This window comes from Triturus cristatus, chromosome 3_1 (assembly GCF_964204655.1).
Source record: "Triturus cristatus chromosome 3_1, aTriCri1.1, whole genome shotgun sequence".
Lineage (NCBI taxonomy): Eukaryota > Metazoa > Chordata > Amphibia > Caudata > Salamandridae > Triturus > Triturus cristatus.
Window position 1 is genome coordinate 1,171,844,001 of NC_140583.1, and position 21,656 is coordinate 1,171,865,656.

At 48.7% G+C, this 21,656-nt stretch overlaps 1 protein-coding gene across 1 annotated transcript in view; it reads right to left on the reverse strand.

Annotated features, from left to right (window-relative positions):
• ROBO3 (roundabout guidance receptor 3) overlaps nucleotides 1-21,656 on the reverse strand; it is a 1,168,980-nt gene that overhangs the window by 97,169 nt on the left and 1,050,155 nt on the right. The window contains exons 26-27 of the mRNA XM_085646102.1: nucleotides 19,677-19,787; nucleotides 508-696 (exon numbers count right to left, since the gene is read on the reverse strand). Coding sequence (XP_085502228.1) covers nucleotides 508-696; nucleotides 19,677-19,787 — 300 coding nt within the window. The remainder of the gene's footprint in view (nucleotides 1-507; nucleotides 697-19,676; nucleotides 19,788-21,656) is intronic.

The window sequence follows — 21,656 nt, forward strand, 5'->3', positions numbered from 1 at the left end:
TTTTTAAAAATGCGTTTTAGTGTCATGCGTTGTAATGTCATGCGTTGTAATGGATTATGCGTTGTAAAAAATGCGTTGTAAGTGCATGCGTTGTAAAAGTGTGCGTTGTAACGTCATACATCCGCCTTCGGTATAACCTTAACTACAGATCACCTCAGTACTGAAATATGCAATGGTAAAGAACAGAATTGCATGCAGTGTGCCTATAATCTAACATGGATTCGAGAATAAAAATAATAAATACCCTTTGGGGTTAGTTTGAAAACGTGAGATAATAATGTTTTTAAGAGGTGTCCAGTGTAAAGAATATATATCTCTTCTGGCACGTTCTAACTCTTATAAAATCATCAGATGGAAGAAGAAATGGCACTTACATAAACACATGCTTAGAGCAAATGATTCTATAACAGGCTTTTGTGCTAGCTGGGTTTTTAGCTCTGCGTCTTTCACAAATCTATGTATCCATTACATTGGGTTCATCCTATCCACCCTTAGATGACAACTTACCTTTTCTGTGTTGATTGTGTACACCTGTCACTGTCTGCTGGCTGTGCTCGTGGGTCATCCGCCTCTCTACTGAAGGCACAGTGCCAGTGTACCTTTCAAGAGATGTGGCACAGCAGTCCAGCATCCTCCCACTGATATGTGAAGACCCAGTCCCGTCACCTGGAGGAGGTTCAGGGGGTGGTGGAAGATCTGAAAAAACAAGATAGGCGGTAATGTATTGTGAGGACAATACATAAAAAGAGTACCTACAATAATGATATGCTAGTAATGAATATTTACAAGTTTGAAAAAACTAAAGAATATTTTAAGGCAGAAACCCTAAATAAACATAGTAAGTCAATTAGTGCCTAGTGTGAGTTTGTAAAAAGCATGACAGTGAACCAACATACAAAGTAGATTCCATGTTATTGTTGTTTGAGGGAAAAAAATAAGCTTTGACAAAACACAATATTTCAATGGTATAGCAATCAATTTCGATATATGCCCAAATGAAGCTGGATTGGGAAGTCAAATGTGAGAAACTAAAGGCAGAAATGCAGGTTTTAAGTAACTTATGAAGTCGCTTTCAGTGCGGGGGAGGAGTCTATCTGCACTGTAAGTAGAACTTATGTATCCTAAGATAAAGAGAACTGTAAAATGAAACCAGAAACATCTCAATTACTATGTTAAATTATTACATTTTTACACTCTACATCAATCTTAGAACTGGGGTTTCTGGTTGGCAGAGGTATGCACCTGTCCAAGCAGGAACCACCACTTTAGTCAGGGTACGCTAGATATACACTAAAAGATAACCTGTGCTGACCCTCTGGAAGCTTGGCAACATGGGTCTCTGCCCAGGCTCTCAAGGCTATCTGCAGCTCCACCATCCTGGTGGAGGCTCTTGTAGAAACTGGAAAATCCTTGCGGAAATCTCTCAGCTGAGGCACAGTGTAGACCTCTAACCTGGTCAGCTCAAAATCAATTCCTGGAGGGGAAGAAGGTGCTGCTTCTTCAGAGTGAGACATAATTTAGCGGAAAAAAATCAAACGGCCAATCAGGGAGAACTGAAAAAAATCGGAGGCATCTTAATATGGAGTTGTAGTGAACAATGAGCTACTTTAGGTATCGCGCAAACACAAGTCCTATTCTAACTGCGATCACCAATGTTAGAACTAAAATTTCTGGTTGGTAGAGATGTGCACCCTGTTCAAGCAGGAACCACCACTCTAGTGAGGGTAAGCTCAAATACACACTAAAAGATAACCTGTGCTCACCCTCTGGTAGCTTGACATAGAGCAGTCAAGCTTATCTAAAGGGGCAATGTGCAAAGTATTTGTGCAACGCACACACAGTAGCACAATGAAACACTACACAATACATAGGGTTAAAACATTTATTATATTTTTATGAGTAAAACAAGACCAAAATAACAGAAATCCAAGGAGTAGAACCGGAATTATCAATTTTTAAAGAATAAATCAGAAAGTAGTGCAACAGTTCCGATCTGCAAGGCAATGAAGGCTTCATTGATAAACCCCTTTATAATGCAGGTGCTGCGTCATCGTCGAGCTGTGCTGTCCATAGTCATTGAGCCGTGCAGTCCGTTAAAGCGAGGTAGTTGATTAGCTCCTGCTCGGCGTCGAAGAGCAATGCGTCTGTTCAGATCTGCGCAAAGTTGTCTCTGCGTCAATTCTGATGGTTCTGCACAGCAGAAGCTCAGTTTCAATGGTCCAGAACTGGGTTGTCACCACATGGCAGGGCTTGACTCACAGATGGCAGAGTCCAGGTGCTGTTGCAGGGTTGAAGGAAGTCTTTTATGGCCCTGAGACTTCAGAACAGGGGGCAAGCCAGCAATCCCTTGGAGTCACTCTAGGGTCAAGTGAGATGGGACCAGCCCTTGCCCTCAGTAAGGCAGCACAGCAAAGCAGTTCTTCCAGACCAGCAGTTAAACAGAGTGGCAATCCTTGTAGCACAGCAGTCTATACTCTTGGTAGAGTTCTTCACAGATCCAGTAGTGTATTGTCTTGGGAGGGTCAGAGTCCCGGTACTTATACCCAGTTATGCCTTTCAAGTGGGGGTGACATCGAAGAAGGGTCTTTGAAGTGCACATGGGCTCATTCTTTCGAGCCCTGGCTCCAGACTATCAGTAGGAGGTAATCAGGCTTTTGTGTGGGAAACAGGACACTGTCTATTCAGGTGTGTCAGCTACCCCCTCTCTTCCTGCTCAGGAACAGCTATCAGAAGGCAGATGACTGCAAATGAGTTTTCTGTCACACAAACCCTTCCTGTGTTTGTAGCTATCTAGAGGGAATGAACAAAGTGTAGCTGTCACCCAACCCAAACGTGTACTGGAGACAGGCTGCAGGTGCAATGAGCAGTAACAGCAGAGAAATGCCCACTTTCTAAAAGTGGCATTTCTAAAATAGTAATGTTAAATGCAACTTTACTGTTAAAGAGGGTATTATTACCATTCCAAAGATATAAAACTTGATATAGCTACTCTTTTCTAATCAAGAATTACAGCTTAAAAGTGTATTAAGAAATTCCAAATGCTAAGCTAGGAGAAGAGTAGATCTCACAGTAGTGAAAAATTAATTTAGCTGTTCGTCACTACCAGGACATGCAAAACTTGAAAGTACATGTCCCACCTTTCACTTATACATCTCCCTGCCCTTTGGGCTACCTAGGGCCTGCCTTAGGGGTAACATATGTGTAATATAAGGGGGAGTTTAAGGCTTGGTCAAGGGTTCTAAATGGCAAATCGAAGTGGCAGTAAACTGCACACCCAGGCCCTTCAATGGCAGGCCTGAGATAGGTTTGAAAGGCTACTTATGTGGGTGACACAACCAGTGCTGCAGGCCGTTACTTCGGAACCCGCGTGTGTTTGGATTGGCGTGCCTTTGAGGATTCGAGTCAAAAGACTGCCCGTGTTCAACCTAAATCTGTTGGTGAAACGGTGCTTTGATCGTTGACGAAGGCAAAGTGGTGAAGCGCGATTCAGTCGGTGAAACGGTGTTCCGATCACTGCCGTAGGCAAAATTTTGAAGTGCAATTAAGTCTCTACTAGAACGCTCCCATCGATTGCGAGTGAGCTTATTTTTGGATCTAAATTTGGAAGATACATTTGCCATTTAACCCCTGTCCTGAGGAGGCCTGAAGTTCACTGTGGCTGAAACGTGGTCACGTCGACAGATATTGAATGGAGGAGTCACTTGAGTTTCAGTGATTTACAGACTGCCGCTGGGACACATGTAACAAAGTTCGGGTTATATTTGCCCACATTGCTTGTGTTCCCCATTATTCAGTTTGACTACCTCCGAGTGGTCCGCCTGATACCTCTTAAGGGGACACTCTCATAAAAATGTTTTTGTTTGGGTTAATTGTTTGTTGTTATATATTGTATTGATGGTATGTGATATATGTGTCTGTATCTTTCTTTGTATAAACGCCTGTTTCCTTGTGATATACTGTAAATGATGCCAGATGTATGCTATTATTATTTAATAATTTTGAAAGGGTAATTAAATGTGCTCTCTCTATGAATAATTGTACGTATTTTTTCCGTGATACTCCCTTTCTATATATATATGCAGGCCCACTAGCAGCATTTAATTTACAGGTCCTTGGTATATGGCATACCACTTTACAAGGGACTTACAAGCTAACTAAATATACCAATTGAGTATACGAACAAGCCCACGGAGTTATGGATTCCTCGCCTTAGAATTACCCACAGGCGTCAGACTGGATCAGGGTTTTTTTTTCCTCAGCAGTACCTCTGCGTGACGATAGTTGGCGTCGGTCGACTCAGCATTCGTCTTTGGCGTCGTGGTCGCCGGAATGACGTTGCGGTATCTACTTAGACGCCACCCTTGTGCGCTGACATCAGTTCTTTACGAGACATTCCACGCCAGAAGCGCAGAGCCATGCAAGACACTGACCACTGGTGCACAAAAACTAGGTCCCTGAAAGAGGAGGCCCTTACCCTAGAAATCAGTTTGCAGAACGGGGAGGATGGGTGTGGCGGTGAGGAATCCATAACTAACCTATGTTTCTTACAGATGTATCGTTACGGAAGGTAAGTAACTTGTTCATCTGAAAGAGACAGTTAGTTATGATTTCCTCACCTTAGAATAGATACCCTAGCAATACTAACCCCGGAGGTGGGTCTGCGAACCAAATTCACACCAGAAAGTCCTGGATAACTGAACAGCCGAAGAAGCTGCCTTCCGGACTTTGAAGTACTGGGTAATTTAGACCCAGCGGTGCAGGGGCACACACCCTATGACTTCTGGGTTCACCCTGTTCCGGACCTACAGAAACACAGAGTCTTCTGGGTGAAGTCAAAGAATCGTTTATTGGCTGCAGACCAATGACAGGTATCCTAGAAGTACAACAGCGTGTATGTTCTCAGGAGACTGCTGAAAATCATAGGAACGGACTTCTCCTTAAGTACAAAATATCATGCTCCAGGCACACATTCCTTGGTTTACGATATGGTCATATAAAGGCATACATTACAAACGAAAAAGCAGAGTCATGATGACCATCCCACATTCCAGTTCGGCCAGCCCACAATGATTTACACAGTAAGGTTCAGATCCCACGTTTGAAGTAAATAGACCCCCCCCCCCCAATAAACATGAGCATCTCCTGTTTTGGGAAACAAGTCATAAAGCAGGAACAAGCAGGTGTGGAAGAGATTAGCCGGGGGATTGTGTAGAATGAAAGGATTTTATGACGGGTCAAACCCTGATGCTAATCACAGGTGGACGGAGGAAGGGGAGCTCGTGAGACCGGTTTGACCCGGGGCAGCAGAGCCAGCTGCCCAGGTCACAGAGAAGTCAGAGGGAAAGCCCATGTACTGTGAGGCCCGTATTAACTCCATCATAGCCTATGTGAGGGCAATGACAAGATGGCCACTGCTTCCAAAATGGAACCCGCGTAGTGAAGCAGAATAACGTGTACACAGTGCATTCATAGCTAGAACGATATATAAAGCACTCGTACATGCCGCATTTACCATTTGCGGTTCGCTAATACCAAGATAGACAGGGGTAGGGCCCTGTCCCCTACGCGGTCCCGAATATTAAAGTACGACAACTTGGCTGTCCAGGCAATAGTGTTTTGTAAACGTGTGCAGTGAAGCCCACATAGCTGCCTGGCAGATGTCAAAAAGGGAGACTCCACATCACAAAGCAGTAGTGGCTGCCGTCGCCCTGGTTGAATGGGCACGCAACCCGATTGGAGGTTCCTTTTTCGCTAAGGAGTAGCAGATTTTGATGCAAAGAACGACCCATCAGGAGATGGTTCACTTTTGCACAGCCCAACCTTTCTTGGCGACCACATAACCTACAAAGAGCTTGTCATCCAGCCCGAATAGTTTTGTGCGACTTAGATAGAAGGAAAGCGCACGTTTTGGATCCAGACGGTGGAGCCTGTCTTCTTTTTTAGAAGGATGCGGAGGCGGAAAGAAGGTGGGCAAAGTGATGGTCTGTCCTATATGGAAAGAGGTAATCACTTTGGGAAGAAAAGAAGGCCTAGTGCGGAGGACAACCTTGTCCGGATGAAAGCCAGGAAAGGAGGCTTAGAAGAAAGGGCCTGTAGCTCACTCACCCTGCGAACAGAGGTGATGGCAACCAAAAAGGCAGTTTTGGGGGTTAAAAGTCTGAGAGGACAGTTATGTAGCGGCTCGAAAGGAGCACACATCAAATAAGTAAGAACCAGGTTCAAGTCCTACTGTGGCATCACTAAAGGAGTAGGAGGAAACAAGTAAGTAATGCCCTTAAGGAAGCGATTTACAATAGGGGACTTGAAAAGAGAAGGCTGGTCAGGCAGCCGAAGGAAGACCGAAATGGCCGAAAGAAGGCCTTTGAGAGCAGTGGCGTCACTAGGGTTGGTGTCACCCGGTGCGGGTAACTCATGGTGTCACCCCCTCACGACTTACCGCATGGACCTCCTCCGCTCCGAGTCCGCCAGTGGACACAGTTGGCAAATAACGGGACCATACAAAATCCTTAGTAACGTTTGTAAATGTAGGTCCTATATTTACAAAGGCCATAGAAGAAAAATTGAATTCAACAAGGTCGGAGGTAAAATACTGTAATAAGTTAAGAACTAAGAACTACATAGAAAATATGTTACTTTTTCAACATTAAACTTTAAATTTTACTGTTACAGGAGATAAGGTTGTAACCGTTCTGTATTGGGTTTGCACAATCAGCAACTGCCAGAATAGTATGCAACAGTACAAATTACAATGTCACATTAAATCGCGACTAATCAGAACTTTCTTTTCCTGGCCTTTAAAGCTGCAAACTTGTTAATTACTTCATAAAAATCAACATCTTTCGCGAAATCACTTTCAATTGATAATATTGCAAGATCAGAAAGCCTTGACTGTCCCATGGTAGATCGCAAATAGTTATTTATAAACTTTAGCTTTGAAAAACTCCTCTCACATGAAGCTACAGACACACAGATTGTAAGAAATAATTGTAGGCTCAATGAGAGATATGGGAGTGCTTTAAGTGGGCCGGGTCTCACCGGGTCTGAGCACTGGCAGTTTTTAAAGTTGGGCTCGAAACGGGTCTCTATTGGGCTCTGTTTTGTGCCCCGGCACAGGCGGTCTGTTTGTTTCCGGACTGCACATCGTTGTGCGTGTGCTCACACTGCTCACCTCTCACTAGTTGTGAAGTTATGGCATGACGTCATGCCTTGTGAGCGTTGTAGAGGAAGGGAAATTCTTTTAAGAGTCATTTTCTCTCTGGATTTCATTTCCCTTCTCTTTTTGAAACTCAGGAGCAGCAACATTGTCGTGGTGTCACCAGGCTTTAAGTGGAAGCTTTCAATATTATATACAAGCCATAGTTGCTTCTCATTTATCTTATGCAACTAACAACCATTGACAAAACCAATAGTACTGACTTGTTGTAGGTATGATGTTACTTGTTGTATCATATATCTGGATGCAGTGACAGAAACAGCAAAATACAAGTCGGGCGGCACACTATGCTAAGCACGGATTTTTAGCTTATGTGTTTTTAAGCTATGCCCTTCATTACATTGGCCACGACCCTTCGAGACACCCCCCAGTATTTTCATCCCACTTAAAGCCCTGCCTACAACCATTTACTCATTTTCGCATTCAAATGTTGGCTCAAACATAGACACGAACTTTACAGTCTATGAAGAAGCCCTTGGACGCATAGAACAGTCGGACCTACTGGCTTTGCCCGTGGTTATTTCTTATGCTGGTTGCAGGTACATGTAGGACTTCCTGATAAATGTTTTTCTCTAAGGTTGACAGTGAACTATGCAAGCATCTAGATTTCATTATAAACTACTTAATGTACACGAAAAGTTTTTAATTTTAAAACATTGCTTTTTATGCTGCATTTACTTGTTAAAGGGGCCAGGTGTTCCTACGGAAGAATAAAAATAAACATTTTCATTAGCCTGTACGAGGTATGAATTTAGCCTTCAACTAAAGACAATTACACTTGCTTAACCTGCCATTTTCTATTTAAGTCTTGAAAATAGCAACTCATCGCCACAGGTCTCCTGCAATGAACACGAAGTCATTGTCACATAAATCGTAACCCTTCCTGGTAACATCGCTCACGCGTTAACTAACAAAAACAATCACATCTCCAAAAGTTTGCTACTGGAGTTTACCTCCTAAATGCAGAGGTCATGTAGATCGGCAAATATGTGCCAGAACTGTTGTTAAAAGGACTTTCACATATTTTATTATTAGCTCGATCTACTAATCCCCGATTACAAGCAGGGCTGGCTTTAGTGCTGGTGGCGCCCTGTGCGACAATGTTTGTTGGCGCCCCCCCAATGACCACCTCCACCACGGATTCTCTCACTAGCACCCTTTAACAGTGACCAAGTCACCATAACCACACTCTCTCAGATGCATTCAATTAGTTATATAGCGCCACTCATACCAGTGTAGGGTGTCCGAGCACTTTGCATCACACACACATTACACAGAGACAATCAATCATACGAGTGTAAATCAGTGTATAGGAAATGTTACTTAAGCCAAAGGACTGAAAGTGTAGGAGTCACATGTCATCCATACTGGTAGGCAGTATAGTTTAAGAGTGCCTGGTGTGGAGAAGCACATACGCAGAGTCGAAAAAGAAACAGCATAGTTGGGAGTTTTATTTAATAATAAGAATCGATTTCTAGCCAAATTAACCCTTTTTGCAACATTAATCAATGTTCTAATAATGTATACTTTGCAGTGTGTATGCAGTTCTGGGATGAAAGTTAATAGCTCACTGTTGTATATTAGGACTTTAAGTTATAAATTGCAAGTAACAAAAGGATGCATCTTTTGAAAGCAGTAATCTGCTGACCTGTTTACATCATATGTAATCTACTTGATACAAGTTCTTTGCAGCAGGCATATTAACCCTCTGCACTAACTTCACGTAAGTCAAAACCTCAACTATACAAAACGCTGATCTCTCTCCAGGAAGATAATTAATCACACGAGTTTTCTTGACATTTATGTGATGAGGGGTCTGCGCTTCGTCTGGTGGGCCTGCGCCTCGGAGGGGTCTGCGCCTCGTCTGGTGGGCCTGCGCCTCGGGTGGGCCTGCGCCTCGGGGGGGTCTGCGCCTCGTCTGGTGGGCCTGCGCCTCGTCTGGTGGGCCTGCGCCTCGGAGGGGTCTGCGCCTCGTCTGTTGAGCCTGCACTACATTTAATTGGAATAGGAAAGGCTGTGAGTGTGAGCGGCTATCAGTCTCTGCCCTAAAGAGAGGACGGACTGTTCCGAAATGAAACGGATCTTTTTAGAGGAAATGGGTCAATTTTCTGCCATTCTCCTGGTAATTGCACGTCGAAGGCGCGCGGCGCAAACATCCCCGTGGATGGCATTTCTGACTTTCTGCCCCTCTATTATTTCACTCTCTTCAAATGAGAAAACATATTCCGAGGCGGGAGCGCGGTAATCAGCCGTGCCGCCGGCGGCTCGCTTTCCATTTTCTGTGGACGGTCATTACCTAAATGCAAACTGCAAAGCTTTAAATACCGCGGCAATAACCTGCTGCGGCCGCCGTGTGTGGACATCTGCGGCCATGTGTGAACATCTGCGGCCAGGGGCGCTCCACAAAATGCTCCAACCTTTCAGAAACAAGGCCCCTCGCGGACTCATTTCAGACCGATGTTCCTCTGGGTGCCTAAAGATGCAGCCACCTGTCTGAGACCTGCAAATGCTCCCTTGATACAGTGCCAGCGGCTTCCAGGAGCAGACAGCGCTTCAGCGCCTCGTCAGAGGTAGTAAGCGCTATATAAACCCAATTCCAATCTGAAGGCCTAGGTGTGGGAACACTTGCACACGCCACTCCTTTCAGTGGCATTCATCTCTATTTTTTTATCCTGCAGAAAAATGTAGGACTCCTCCAGGGACAAAGTGCTGGGGCCGGAAGTGGACCCCTACAATATTCCGCATATTAGTATATTGGAGTAAAGCATATGCCCCTCCGTAACTGTGTGTGGGGCTCATTCTGAAACAATAACTTTTCCCCTCTCTCCCCTCTGCTCCGGATCCAGTGAGGCTGAGTGCAGGCCGGTACTGGTGAATGGCGGCCACTGGCACTGTGCCCTGCCCTGCTGCTCGCCAGAGGCACCTCACTGCTTTCAGTTTCACTTTCACCCTCGTCTGCGTCTCGGTTCACTGTTGTGTGTGTTAATCATGGAAGGAATCGCGAATAGGCAATTGCCGCAATAGTAGGCCTAGGCCTGGCCACTCACCTGCTGAGTTGCAGACAGGGGGGGGGGGACTACCTCGGTCGGCCTTCCTTGATAGTGGCACTGTGGGCTGGCTGGCGACGGGCCAACGGCGGGCGACCTGAGACCTCCTCACCTCCTCGTCGTGATGCCAAGTCACGCGGGAACCCCTCTAGTGACGACGTGACGTCACTGCCGAGGCGCGCAGACACGGCGGAGGAGGAGACAGTGCGCGCTGCGCACAGGCACCTCCTGTGAGTGAATAGAACGACAAGCTACAAGCAACAAGGTTAGGTTGCACTGTGACTGGCGCGCCGCGTCGTCGTTGCGTTTGGACTGCTGCGGTGGTTAAGGTTTACATTCAATAACATTGCATTGTGCACCCACGGTTGCAGTGCACGCACCACACCCCAGACAGTGACACATCACCGACGGCGACCACCGGACCGGCCCTTTGGTGTCACCCCCCGTGAGGGTGTCACCCGGTGCGGTCCGCACCCCCCGCACCCCCCTAGTGACGCCACTGTTTGAGAGTGCCCAGAGCAGACCCCGGCTGGGCCAAAGAAAGAATGAGGAGGAGAACCTCTGAAAGGGGGGCAGAAAAGGGATCCACAGACTTTGCTGTGCACCATGCCACACATTTGTTCCATATTCAGACGTACACCGTTTTAATGGAGGGACGCCTGGCAGCCAAGATAACATTACAGACTTCGGGAGGAAGGTCGAAAGCTGTCAACTGATCTAACCAAGGCTCTCCCCACTGATGAAAGTAACCTTGCACCACCTCCAAGTGAAGACGCCATTTGTGATCCATCATGCACCTGCGGCTGAGTTCGTCCGCCCTGGCGTTCAGAGAATCTGCCAGGTGTTGAACCACCAGAGATATGCCCTGATGTTCCAGCCATGTCCAGAGGCAGAGGGCCTCTTGACGTAGGGTCCACGGCCCCACCTCACCCTGTTTGTTGTAATACTACATGGTGGTGGTGTTGTCCATGAACACCTGCACCTCTCTTCCCTGGACCGAGGGAAGGAATGCTTTTAGTGCAAGATGAATCACCCAAATCTCCAAAAGGTTGATATGGAGCCCGGACTCCGCCGAAGACCAGAGGCCTCTGATCTCCACCTCTCCCATGTGGCCGCCCCACCCCAGCAGTGATGCATCTGTCACCACTGTGAACTTTGGTTGGGAAAGGGAGAGGGATCTGCCTTTGATCTGTCGTGAGCCACTACTTCAACTGGTGTGGAGTGCCCTCCGAGATCTGGATGCAATTGGAAAGATTCCCCTGATGCTGTGCCCACTGGAACCTTCAGGTCCCAGCAGGATGCAGGAGAACATGAGGCCCAGTAGCCTCAGGGTCATTCTGACTGAAACCCGGGATAGAGGCTGCAAGATCGGAATCATGGTCCGATTATCCCGGACTCACTGCTCAGGAGGATAAGCCCAAAACTGCGCTGTGTCCAGCACCACTCCGATGAAAAGGAGCTTCTGAAAGGGAAACAGGTGCGACTTTGGCACAGTGATGGTGAACCCCAGTGAATGTAGGAGGTCTGCCGTAATCTGGAGGAGGTGACGACAGCCTGGGGTGAGCCCGCCTTCAACAGCCAGTTGTTGAGATAGGGGAAGACTGGAAACCCTGATCTGTGAGGATGAGCTGCGACCACCGCCATCACTTTCGTAAACACCCAAGGGGCGATGGTAAGGCCAAAGGGAGCACAGTAAACTGAAAGGGCTCATGGCCTACCATGAACTGCAGGTAACGCCGGTGGGCCGGCAGGACGGGGATGTGAAAATAAGCGACCTGCAAGTCCAACTTCGCTGCGTCTCTCCTTTGGGCAACAGCACGGGAGAGCATGGCCTAGGCCTCCTCCAGGCACTGTGGCAGCACTCATGCAATCATGTCCCACACCGAGTGGGTGTAAAAGGCTAATAGACATGTGGTGTTCACCAACCGCAGTCCCAAGCTGGAGGAAGAAAACATCTTCTTCCCAAGGAGGTCCAGCTTCTTGGATTCCCTATCAGGTGGTGTGGTAGGTAACGCGCCCTTGGACGTTGCGGCTTGGACTACCAAGCTTTAAGGGCTAGGATGGGAAGAGAGGAAAATGGGATCACCTAGAGCCGGGTGGTGGCGTTGTGCAATCATCCTGTCAACAGGAATCCCTGTGTTGGGCTTGGACCAAGTGCCCAAAAGGATGTCCGTAAGGGTCTCATTGAACAGCAGCAAGGGCCCCGAGGAGGCCGCTGCCGGCTGAAGCACCTCTGTCAGGAGGTTAGTCCTGACCGCCACCATAGGAAGCTCAAGGTTTAGGGCCTCGGCTGCCCTATGCAATACCACTGCATTTGATGCACTCCTCTCTCCAGTCTGGTTCCTTGAACTGGTCTACAAGAGGGTCCACAGACCCCTCCCAGTCCTCCTCACCCTCTCCTATGAGCTACTCAGGGCGGTACGAAATATCAGGAGAGAACAGGGCAACAGAAGTACTGGTTGCGCTGGTACCAACGTCAGACGAAGTCGGTCCGGCTCCGTGCCCTAAACAAGGGGGAGGTCGGGGTCGACGCCGGCTGGGGACACAATCGGAGTCGGTGGGGGTGTCGTCACTGGATTCGGTGCTGGAGAAGGTGTCACGATGTCGACCGGCGCCGATGCGGATCCAGGCCAGGATCCTTGGGGGCCCTGCGGTGCAAGAGCTGATGCAGCCGACATCGAAGGCCTAGAGCCCCCAAACGAGTCTGCGGGGCTGAAGGTGCGGTTTGTTGCTGCCCGAAGATAGAATGTAAGGCTTCGTATAAGCTTCGAAGCTGGGCAGGGGTCGCTCAGGGTCCCGGAAAGGGAGGGAAGGCTGGAGTCGACCCAACAGGCTCAGTGGGCGGAGCCGGACAACTACCTGCCCCGTCCTGCATCGCGTCGGCCGATCGACGGGGAGAACGTGAAGAGCGACGATGCCTCTTCACCTTCTTCTTGTGCTTCGACTTACCCGAAGACAAAGACTTGGATGACGAGTAGTGGTGGTGGCTTCGAGACCGGTCCCGCAACCTCCCTCTCGACCGAGACCTCAAATGGCACCGAGCGGCAGAGTGCCGGGCCTCGAGGAGCTTTCAGCACCGCTCTCGCAAAGGCTTTGGGTTAATGGCGCGGCAGTCGGAGCACGACTTTGGGTCCTGTTCGCGCTCCAGGCTCCAAAGGCATATGAGGCCCGGGTCCGTGACCGACATCAATTTGTGACAGGTGTCACAAGCCTTGAAGACGGTCCGACGTGACATCCCTCCATGCAGCAGGAGTTGATCGACTCAAAAAAGATGTCAACAAAAGTCGCAAAAACGGAGTAAAAAAGTGACTTGAGGTATGCTCTCTCTGGATCTGCGCTGGCTGGCACAGAAAAAGAAATAACTGACGTCAGCATGCGAGGGCAGCATCTAAGTAGATAACGCAACGTTCTTCTGGCGACCGCGACGCCAAGGACGAACGCGGAGTCGACCGACGCCACCTATCGACGTGCAGAGCTACTGCTGAGGAAGAACTTCTCTGGATCCAGTCTGACGCCTGAGGGTAATTCTAAGGTGAGGAATCCATTACTAACTGTTTCTTTCAGATACCAATGTTAACATGTTTAGGGGAGAAGCACATGCACCTTAGCACTGGTCAGCAGTGGTAAAGTGCTCAGAGGCCTAAGGCCAACAGAAAGAATCAGCAAAAAGATGAGGTAAGCAGGCAAAATGTTTGGGGAAAGATTACCCTAAGGATGACAGGTCTAACAATCACAAATTGTGTAAACATAGGTTTGTATAGTAGAAATTCAACCTTCTTCATGAAAACATACATTCTCATATCACAGAAACTCTTTCTCCATATCCCGTTACTCTGCAATGTCGTACTACAAACACAAAGCTCCGACCACTCCAGACCAAAGCTCAGAATAATGTTCTATATCAACATTGGAATGTTGAGAGCTGCACTGAAGACTATAGAGTAGCTCCGGGCTTATAATGTTATAAGCCCCGGAGCTCCAACTTTCGAATGTTTGTCTTCATGTTTCCCCCGTTTGAATTTAGAACATTCTACCTTTTGTGGGTGGAATGTTCTAATAGCCTTATAGCCCTTCTGCCGAGAGCTATACCAGTTGTTTAAGGCCCACTGCCTCATTATAGGCCCTTGCCTGCTGCTCGGGCCTATAACTCAGGTTCAGGGCCTTTAACAACCATTATACCTCTCAGCAGCGGGCTATAAGTCTATATTCTTATATCTCTTCTGTTGTTTTCCAAAGGCTCGAACACTGAAAACGCCTGGTTAGCTTAACTCCAACGTGCCCTGCAACTGCAGTTTCTACTGCTTGAATGCCTGTCAATATTTCATTGACACAAGTTTCAAGCTACCTTCTCTTTTTTTTTTTACATATCTTTTTTATTGGCATTTATATTTATAACAAGAATATCCTCAACACAATTACAGAGCCATGATGAGTGGGACATGCTGCTCATTGTACACACATGGTAGGTTTCTTGTTACAATAGTTATAAATGCGGGATAATAATCCACAGTATCTACTTCATCTCCCAGTCATAACCAATATCTCCAAAATTAAGTCTCAATCCAGATTCAGTGTATCAATAAAAGGATCCCACATCATGGTATGTTATACAATAGGGAGTATTCTGGTCGGTTATCAATATTGCTCACCGTAGCTGTACATATTTCCGAAAAACACAATTTTGCCACGTACTAGGGTAGACAGCCATATGCAAAAAGAACTATTGATGGACAGAATGCAAAACAATGTCATACATTCACCCCAGTACAGAGATCTGGGCCTAAATCCATTGTTTTTTTGCTCACCATGTCATTCCAGTTTGGACCAAGCCATATGCAAATCAGTCTTGACCCTGTGCCCAATGGGAACAGTCCAGCCCGAACTGCCAGGCCAGGTCCTCCCTGGACTGGAAACAAGCATCCTAGGACCAGTTTCGGGGTTTCACCCCTCTTCAGCCAGGATAGCTTGATTCCAGTGGCATGGAGAGTACGGGACTCACGTCTGAGCATACCCGTCCCACTCGGGGTGACAAATGCAAAAAGAACTATTGATGGACAGAATGCAGAACAATGTCATACATTCACCCCAGTACAGAGATCTGGGCCTAAATCCATCGTTTTTTTGCCCACCATGCCATTCCAGTTTGGACCCAGCCATATGCAAATCAGTCTTGACCCTGTGCCCAACGGGAACAGTCCAGCCCGAACTGCCAGGCCAGGTCCTCCCTGGACTGAAAACAAGCATCCTAGGACCGGTTTCAGGGTTTCACCCCTCTTCAGCCAGGATAGCTTGATTCCAGTGGCATGGAGAGCACGGGACTCACATCTGTGCATACCCGTCCCACGCGGAGTGACAAATGCAAAAAGAACTATTGATGGACAGAATGCAGAACAATACATTCACCCCAGTACAGAGATCTGGGCCTAAATCCATCGTTTTTTTGCTCACCATGCCATTCCAGTTTGGACTCAGCCATATGCAAATCAGTCTTGACCCTGTGCCCAATGGGAACAGTCCAGCCCGAACTGTAGACAGGGTAGACAGCCATAGCATGGAAGAAAATAATAGCCCGGCCCAGCGCCTCAGAGACGCCCAGAGCGGAGCGGAGAATAAACGCCGCAAACTCCCGGCCATCCAAAGCATGGTGTCGCAAATCCACCTGAGCAGGCTCCTGGGACGCTGCAGACCCCAGAGACTCAGCCGAGTCCCACAAACAGGAGGAGGCCCTAGCCAGCACACACAAGGTGTTAAGGGACCGAGGCGAAAATGTTGCGTTCCCAAGTGTCCAGCCAGCGGGCCTCTCTGGACGGCGGGGCCAACAGGGGAAGCAGGGAGGGAAAAGCAGTCCGCAGAAGGGGACTGGCGGCTGAGGGGTGGGCGGACAGGCACGCCGGGTCATGCGGCGTCAGAAGGTGCCGATGCAGAAGATGTGGAGGCACCGGGTCCCCGGAGGCAGGACGCCTCCAAGCCCCCGTCAAGGCAGAATGGAGGGAACCTTCAAAGGGAAGCAAGATTTCCCTCCCACCAGAGCCCTGGTGGAGGACCTCCAGCAGATGGTCCGCCGGAAAGTGAGCCACCGTGTCACCCATGCATAGGATGCCCACAGCCGTGGACACCGCGTGAGCGAAGGCCGCACCCGCATCAGTAGGGCCACGCGGTGGAGAAAGCAGCTCCTCCGTGGGCGACGGCTGCAAACTAAGGCGGCCGTCCCCGAGGCCAAGCGGGTCGGGCAAGGGCCAGACCTGGAAGTCAGGAGGAGCTGAAGAAGGAGGGACCTGCCGCTCTTCCTACGAACACCGCTGACTGAGGAAGGGCGGGGAGCCACCCTTCGACGCCGGTGAAAAGGACACCACACGGCGACCAGTCTCCGGGGAGGAGGATACCAATTAGCAGCCTGCGTCCCAAGAAGAAGGAGCATCTGAAGACGAATCCGCGGTACGAATCCTGCGCAGAGCCATAGAGTCTGCTGCCTGAGGCAGGACACCAGCGCCATCCGGCGTCACCGGGCAAGGGACCTCTAAGTCACTCCGCACCGGAGACCGGAGTAGAGCTGGAGCCGCACCGGCCCCGGAGTGGTGCCGCGACGGTGCCAGCCCGACCCCCCGAGGCAACCACCTGCATGGGGGAACGGGATGGGCCTGGAGAGGGGACCGAAGCCCTCCGCCGGCCGTGGCCTAGAAGGAGGCGAAGGTCTCCCGGCAACCCCTGTGGCGGCACCGGGGACGATACAACCTCCGACTTGCCCTCTAACGAGGCAGCTGCCTGTGAGGAGGTACGAGAGGGGCCCGGAGAGGGATGAGGGGCCTGCCCTCAACCCGGAGTGGGACGAGGAGGGACCACTGACCCCAGTGGCTCCACACGGCCGTAGCGGCGGCCGTAGCGGCGTCACCTCGGCCTTAGACAGGACCTCCCTGCTAAGGGACCGAGGGGGGCTCGGGGATGCGACCCGAGCCCTGGCGACCTCCCGCGACACCACAGGGACCCCCGCGGGGGTTTGCGGTGAGGTGGAGATGCCGTGGTCTGAAGGAGGTGCCCCAGAGGAGCCACACCCCAACAGCACCACATCCTCCAAGCCTAGATCTGACATAGTCAGCGCCGGGGCCGGAGCCACCGGCAGTGCCGCGGAGGGCCCTGCACCAGGCGAGGGATCCGCCGACGCCCAGGAGGGGAAGGAAGAGGAGACGCCAGCGAGGCCTGCAAAGCCACCGCGTAAGTCTCCATCTGGACTCTCGATGCCCCAACACCAGGAAACGGTGGATAGGATGACATGCAGGGCTGTATCACCCGTGGAGAGTCCACGCCCCGGGTAAGCCGGAAACCAGCCCCCGGGGACGAACTGCAACACTTACCCACCGGGGAGCGATGCTCACGTGACATCGGAGAAAGGCGAGGATGACGACCACGGCCGGATCTGAAGCCGTCCGCCGAAGCAGACCGAGGGGAGGACGTCAACCTGGAGAGACGCGCCGAGAGAAGTTTCATTCGGCGCTCCCGCCGTGACTTCGTCTTCAACTTTTGGCACGCCGCACAATCTGAGGTGCCGTGATCCTCCCCCAAACACCACATGCAAATGAGGTGAGGGTCCGTCGTCAACATAAGACGCCCACAAAATGTGCAAGTTTTAAAGCCCGAAGGCATTCGCACACTGTTTTCACCAAAAAAGAATGGAAGAAAGGGGGCCTTAAACAGGCCCGCAGCAAGGAACGGATCCGCATTGCATGAGGAAAAGGAAAAAACTGATGTGGGCGCGCCGGGGCGGGTCTTATGTGACCTCGCTGACGTCACGTACTCGGACGACGCCTGGGCGGAGTCGCGTGATGTCGCCCCGCCCCTGGCGCGCAGGTAAGCTGTGGCAAAAGTTTCCGGATCCAGTCTCACGCCTGGAGATAATTCTACGTGAAGGAATCTGCGGCTAGTAGTCTCTATTAGATATAAACATATAACTACAACTTGTATTACACTACCAGGGATCCTTAGTCTGTGCACGCTTCCATAATCTATGGGCCAACGCTGTTTTTGGGGCCGGGGGGCACCGGGAGGAGGGGGGGAAACAGGGGATTCTACGTTCATCCTAAGTGTGGCTTTCCACCAGGGAGCCAATCCTCCCTCCCCCCACCCCTCAGGAGTCCCAATCTACGTGTCCAATCCTCACCCATCAATCTCCCGTTAATGCATATGAATGTGTGCCTCCCCTAAGGGACTGTAAAGGTATTCTATTGAGGAGAGGAAGACGGCAGATTGAACATGGTGCAGACTCTCCCCAGTGGCGTAGCTTGACCGTTGGGAACCCTCGGCCCAATTGAATCCTTTCTTAAAACCTACTACTGAGTGCTGCTGCTTGCCATGAGGTGGTACTGGTGACGTCTGAGTGAGACCCTCATAGGTGGAGCACTGGGAGTCCACCAACATTTATTACAAAATACTGTGCTGATTTTGATCGTTCTGCGGTGGCACTCCCACCTTAGGATTGACGGCTGCCCGGCGGCCTGCACAGATCACACAGCATCATATTGAAACTCCTAGGGCCGTTCTGAAGAAGCTACCAGGGTGTTCTCTGCTCCCTCCAGGGCCACGTGTCACTCGATAGTCACACGACCTGCAACCTTGGCAACTCAACCGAATTGAGAGATGAGCGTAACGACTTAGTGTAACGGGGGCTATCTGTGGAGATGATGTGCTCGGACTCAGAACCTGATAGGGCACAGCTTTAAAGAACGACTGTGAAGCGCGAGTCCTGTGACTGCCAGGGCGGCGACGAAGCGTGGGCAACAACAATGAGGCAGTCGCGGGTACGTACAGACAAGAAGGAGAGGCGCACACCCTGCACACTGGAGTGGGGTGAGACGGAGGCGGTGGCAGCAGCTCCTCGCCTGCCTAAAGCAGGGCGCACTCGATCTGTGGTCGGAGGCCATTCTGCACTGGAAATGGGGAAGCCTAGAGGGAAGCAGGCGGGACCCCTCCCCAATGACAGTGCAACGGACTCAGCACCTAAAGAAGTTAAACACCGTAGATACATGTGCACCAACAATTGGCCAAGACTTTAGAAGTCATTGCTGATACCAAGGCGACACTTCACCAAGATATCAGTACAGTAGCAGTGGGCCTGGGCCTATTGCGGGCGAAACATGCCAAACTAACGGACAGGGTGAAACATTCAGAAACGACCCTGGAAGTGCTTGCCCCTGTACAACAGGTTTAGCTGCGCAGTTTAACGAACTCTCTGGAAGGAGCGTTGTCCTGGAGCGGTGTCCTGGACCTTCTCAAGAAACATTCCACTTAAAACTCAGGTGCCATTATTAAAAATCACTTCACAAAAGTTAACTTTCTGATGCACTTGGAAATGTGAAATTAAAGGCCTGCTATATTCTATTTAATTGAGGATAGTATACAAAAATGCAGAGCAATGTCACACAAACCTTCTTGTTTCCCTTCCCTCCGGTAGAACCCCGATTTGGATTTTTTCTTGGCCTTCGACATCTGCCCGGGAGAGCTGTGCATATTCTCTGACAGAACATGACGTGTTTTACCTAAAGACAAGGGGAGGATGAAAAGAAACAGTTAATTCACAATAAGAAATATATCGCTGGAACAAGGCTTTCTCCAAATTATGAATACTTGAAGACCGAGGGGTGCTTCTGTATACATGTTGCTACACTCCTCCAAACACAGGTTTCTTCCTTTTGGGATGGACTACTACATCTTTTTTGATGTGGCTTGTTAACCTAATAACACCCATAATGTTATGCTGTGTGCATGTGTAAAATTACAATAATAAGGATTAACAAAATGTGCTGCCAGTTACTAGTACAAAAGCAAAGAATAGGTCGGTCCACCCATTATGGCATTAGGTTCAGTAATTTCCATATTCAAGTCAGAGCGACAAGAAAGACTATTTTTGACCTATGTACAAACAATCGATCATCCCACGAAGCATCCTGATCTTTTCCAATCACCAAAAAATGATGGCAGATAGATATTGATTAGAAATAAAATGTAGGTAGTAAACACAGACAATGATAGCAGATAAGAACAGCCAGGCCAATCTTGTCTGCCGATTTCTCAGTCTACCACAATAATGCAGACTTCTATTGGTCTCCAGGTTTGATAAATGCATCTATACTAATGCTTTAAGTCACTGAAGGTGCCACAAAAGAGTAGACAAACCGTGTGAAAAAGGCTGCAGAGACATCATTATAAGATTCCCTCAAATACATAAGTAAAGAAATATTCGATCACCATGGGGAATAAGAGTAAGAAAGTGAGGTCATAGGAGGACCAAGCACCATATTTGTTATAATCAGAAAAGGGCCTGCTTTTTCTCCCCTAAGGGGGAGGGTGAAGGAGGAGGACTGGTTTCATGTTTTAAGGAAAATGTTTCTTTTTGTGGAAAGGATAACAATATGACCACTGAAAGGGCTACTTGTCATTTAGCTTTAAGGATGACTGCCTGAATTGTGTGGCTTCTCAACTTATATCAGGTCAGATGCCTTCAGGGATCAATTTTTGAATAATGTCATCAGAGATGCCTCTCACTATTTATTGATGAAAGATGGAGGAGAGGAGACAATTCCTGGGGAACCTGCCATCAAGCAATGATCACCCATTACAACATGTATTTGCCATGTAGTAGAATGGTGTGCATTAACCATAGGAAGTTTAACTGGATATGTTAATCACAATATTACATGTCAGGTGTGTTTTAAGCAGTAAAGGATTGCTTATGTCTCTTTTTTTTTGTACATAACCTATGTAACAAGCATATATCAGGGCAATGCCAAGTGTGCTGCAGATTTCATCATTATAAAAATGGACTGCTCCTCTTCTGATATTTAAACTATATTGAAGACTTAGGAATGCAGCATGTTTTTTTTCAACTGGGAACAAATCCTCATGCAAAAAGAGCCCCAACGTTTTACAACATAGTTTACAATACGTTTAAGTAATATTCTCGGTATTGCAAGCCTTGCCCATGCAAAATTGTGCATTTTTAGGCCGCTCAGAAAGTAGTTCGTTAAAATATGCTGTAGGTGGGGTGCAGAGGTTAAAGGGATCCATTGCTCCCTTCCACCCGCAGGAGCTGTTACAATCAATTACTACAACTCGCAAGGGAGTCATATGGCTTTCTAGAAAAGTTAGTGAGGTTTCACAAAAGTGACACAGTGACATAGATAAGTGATATCGTATGTATGTGTGCCTGTGTACCTTGATCAACACACATTCATGTGAGTTTTGCAATGGCGTGGGGAGTGCTCGTGTACTATAGGGGACAATGTGTGCAGCCTTCCCATAAATATGCCACACTGCACTTAAGGTAAACTACTATTGTTTCCTTATAACCCTCATTACTTTTTTTATTTTAAGTACATCCAATTTTCAGCATTTTCAGGAAGTTTTAA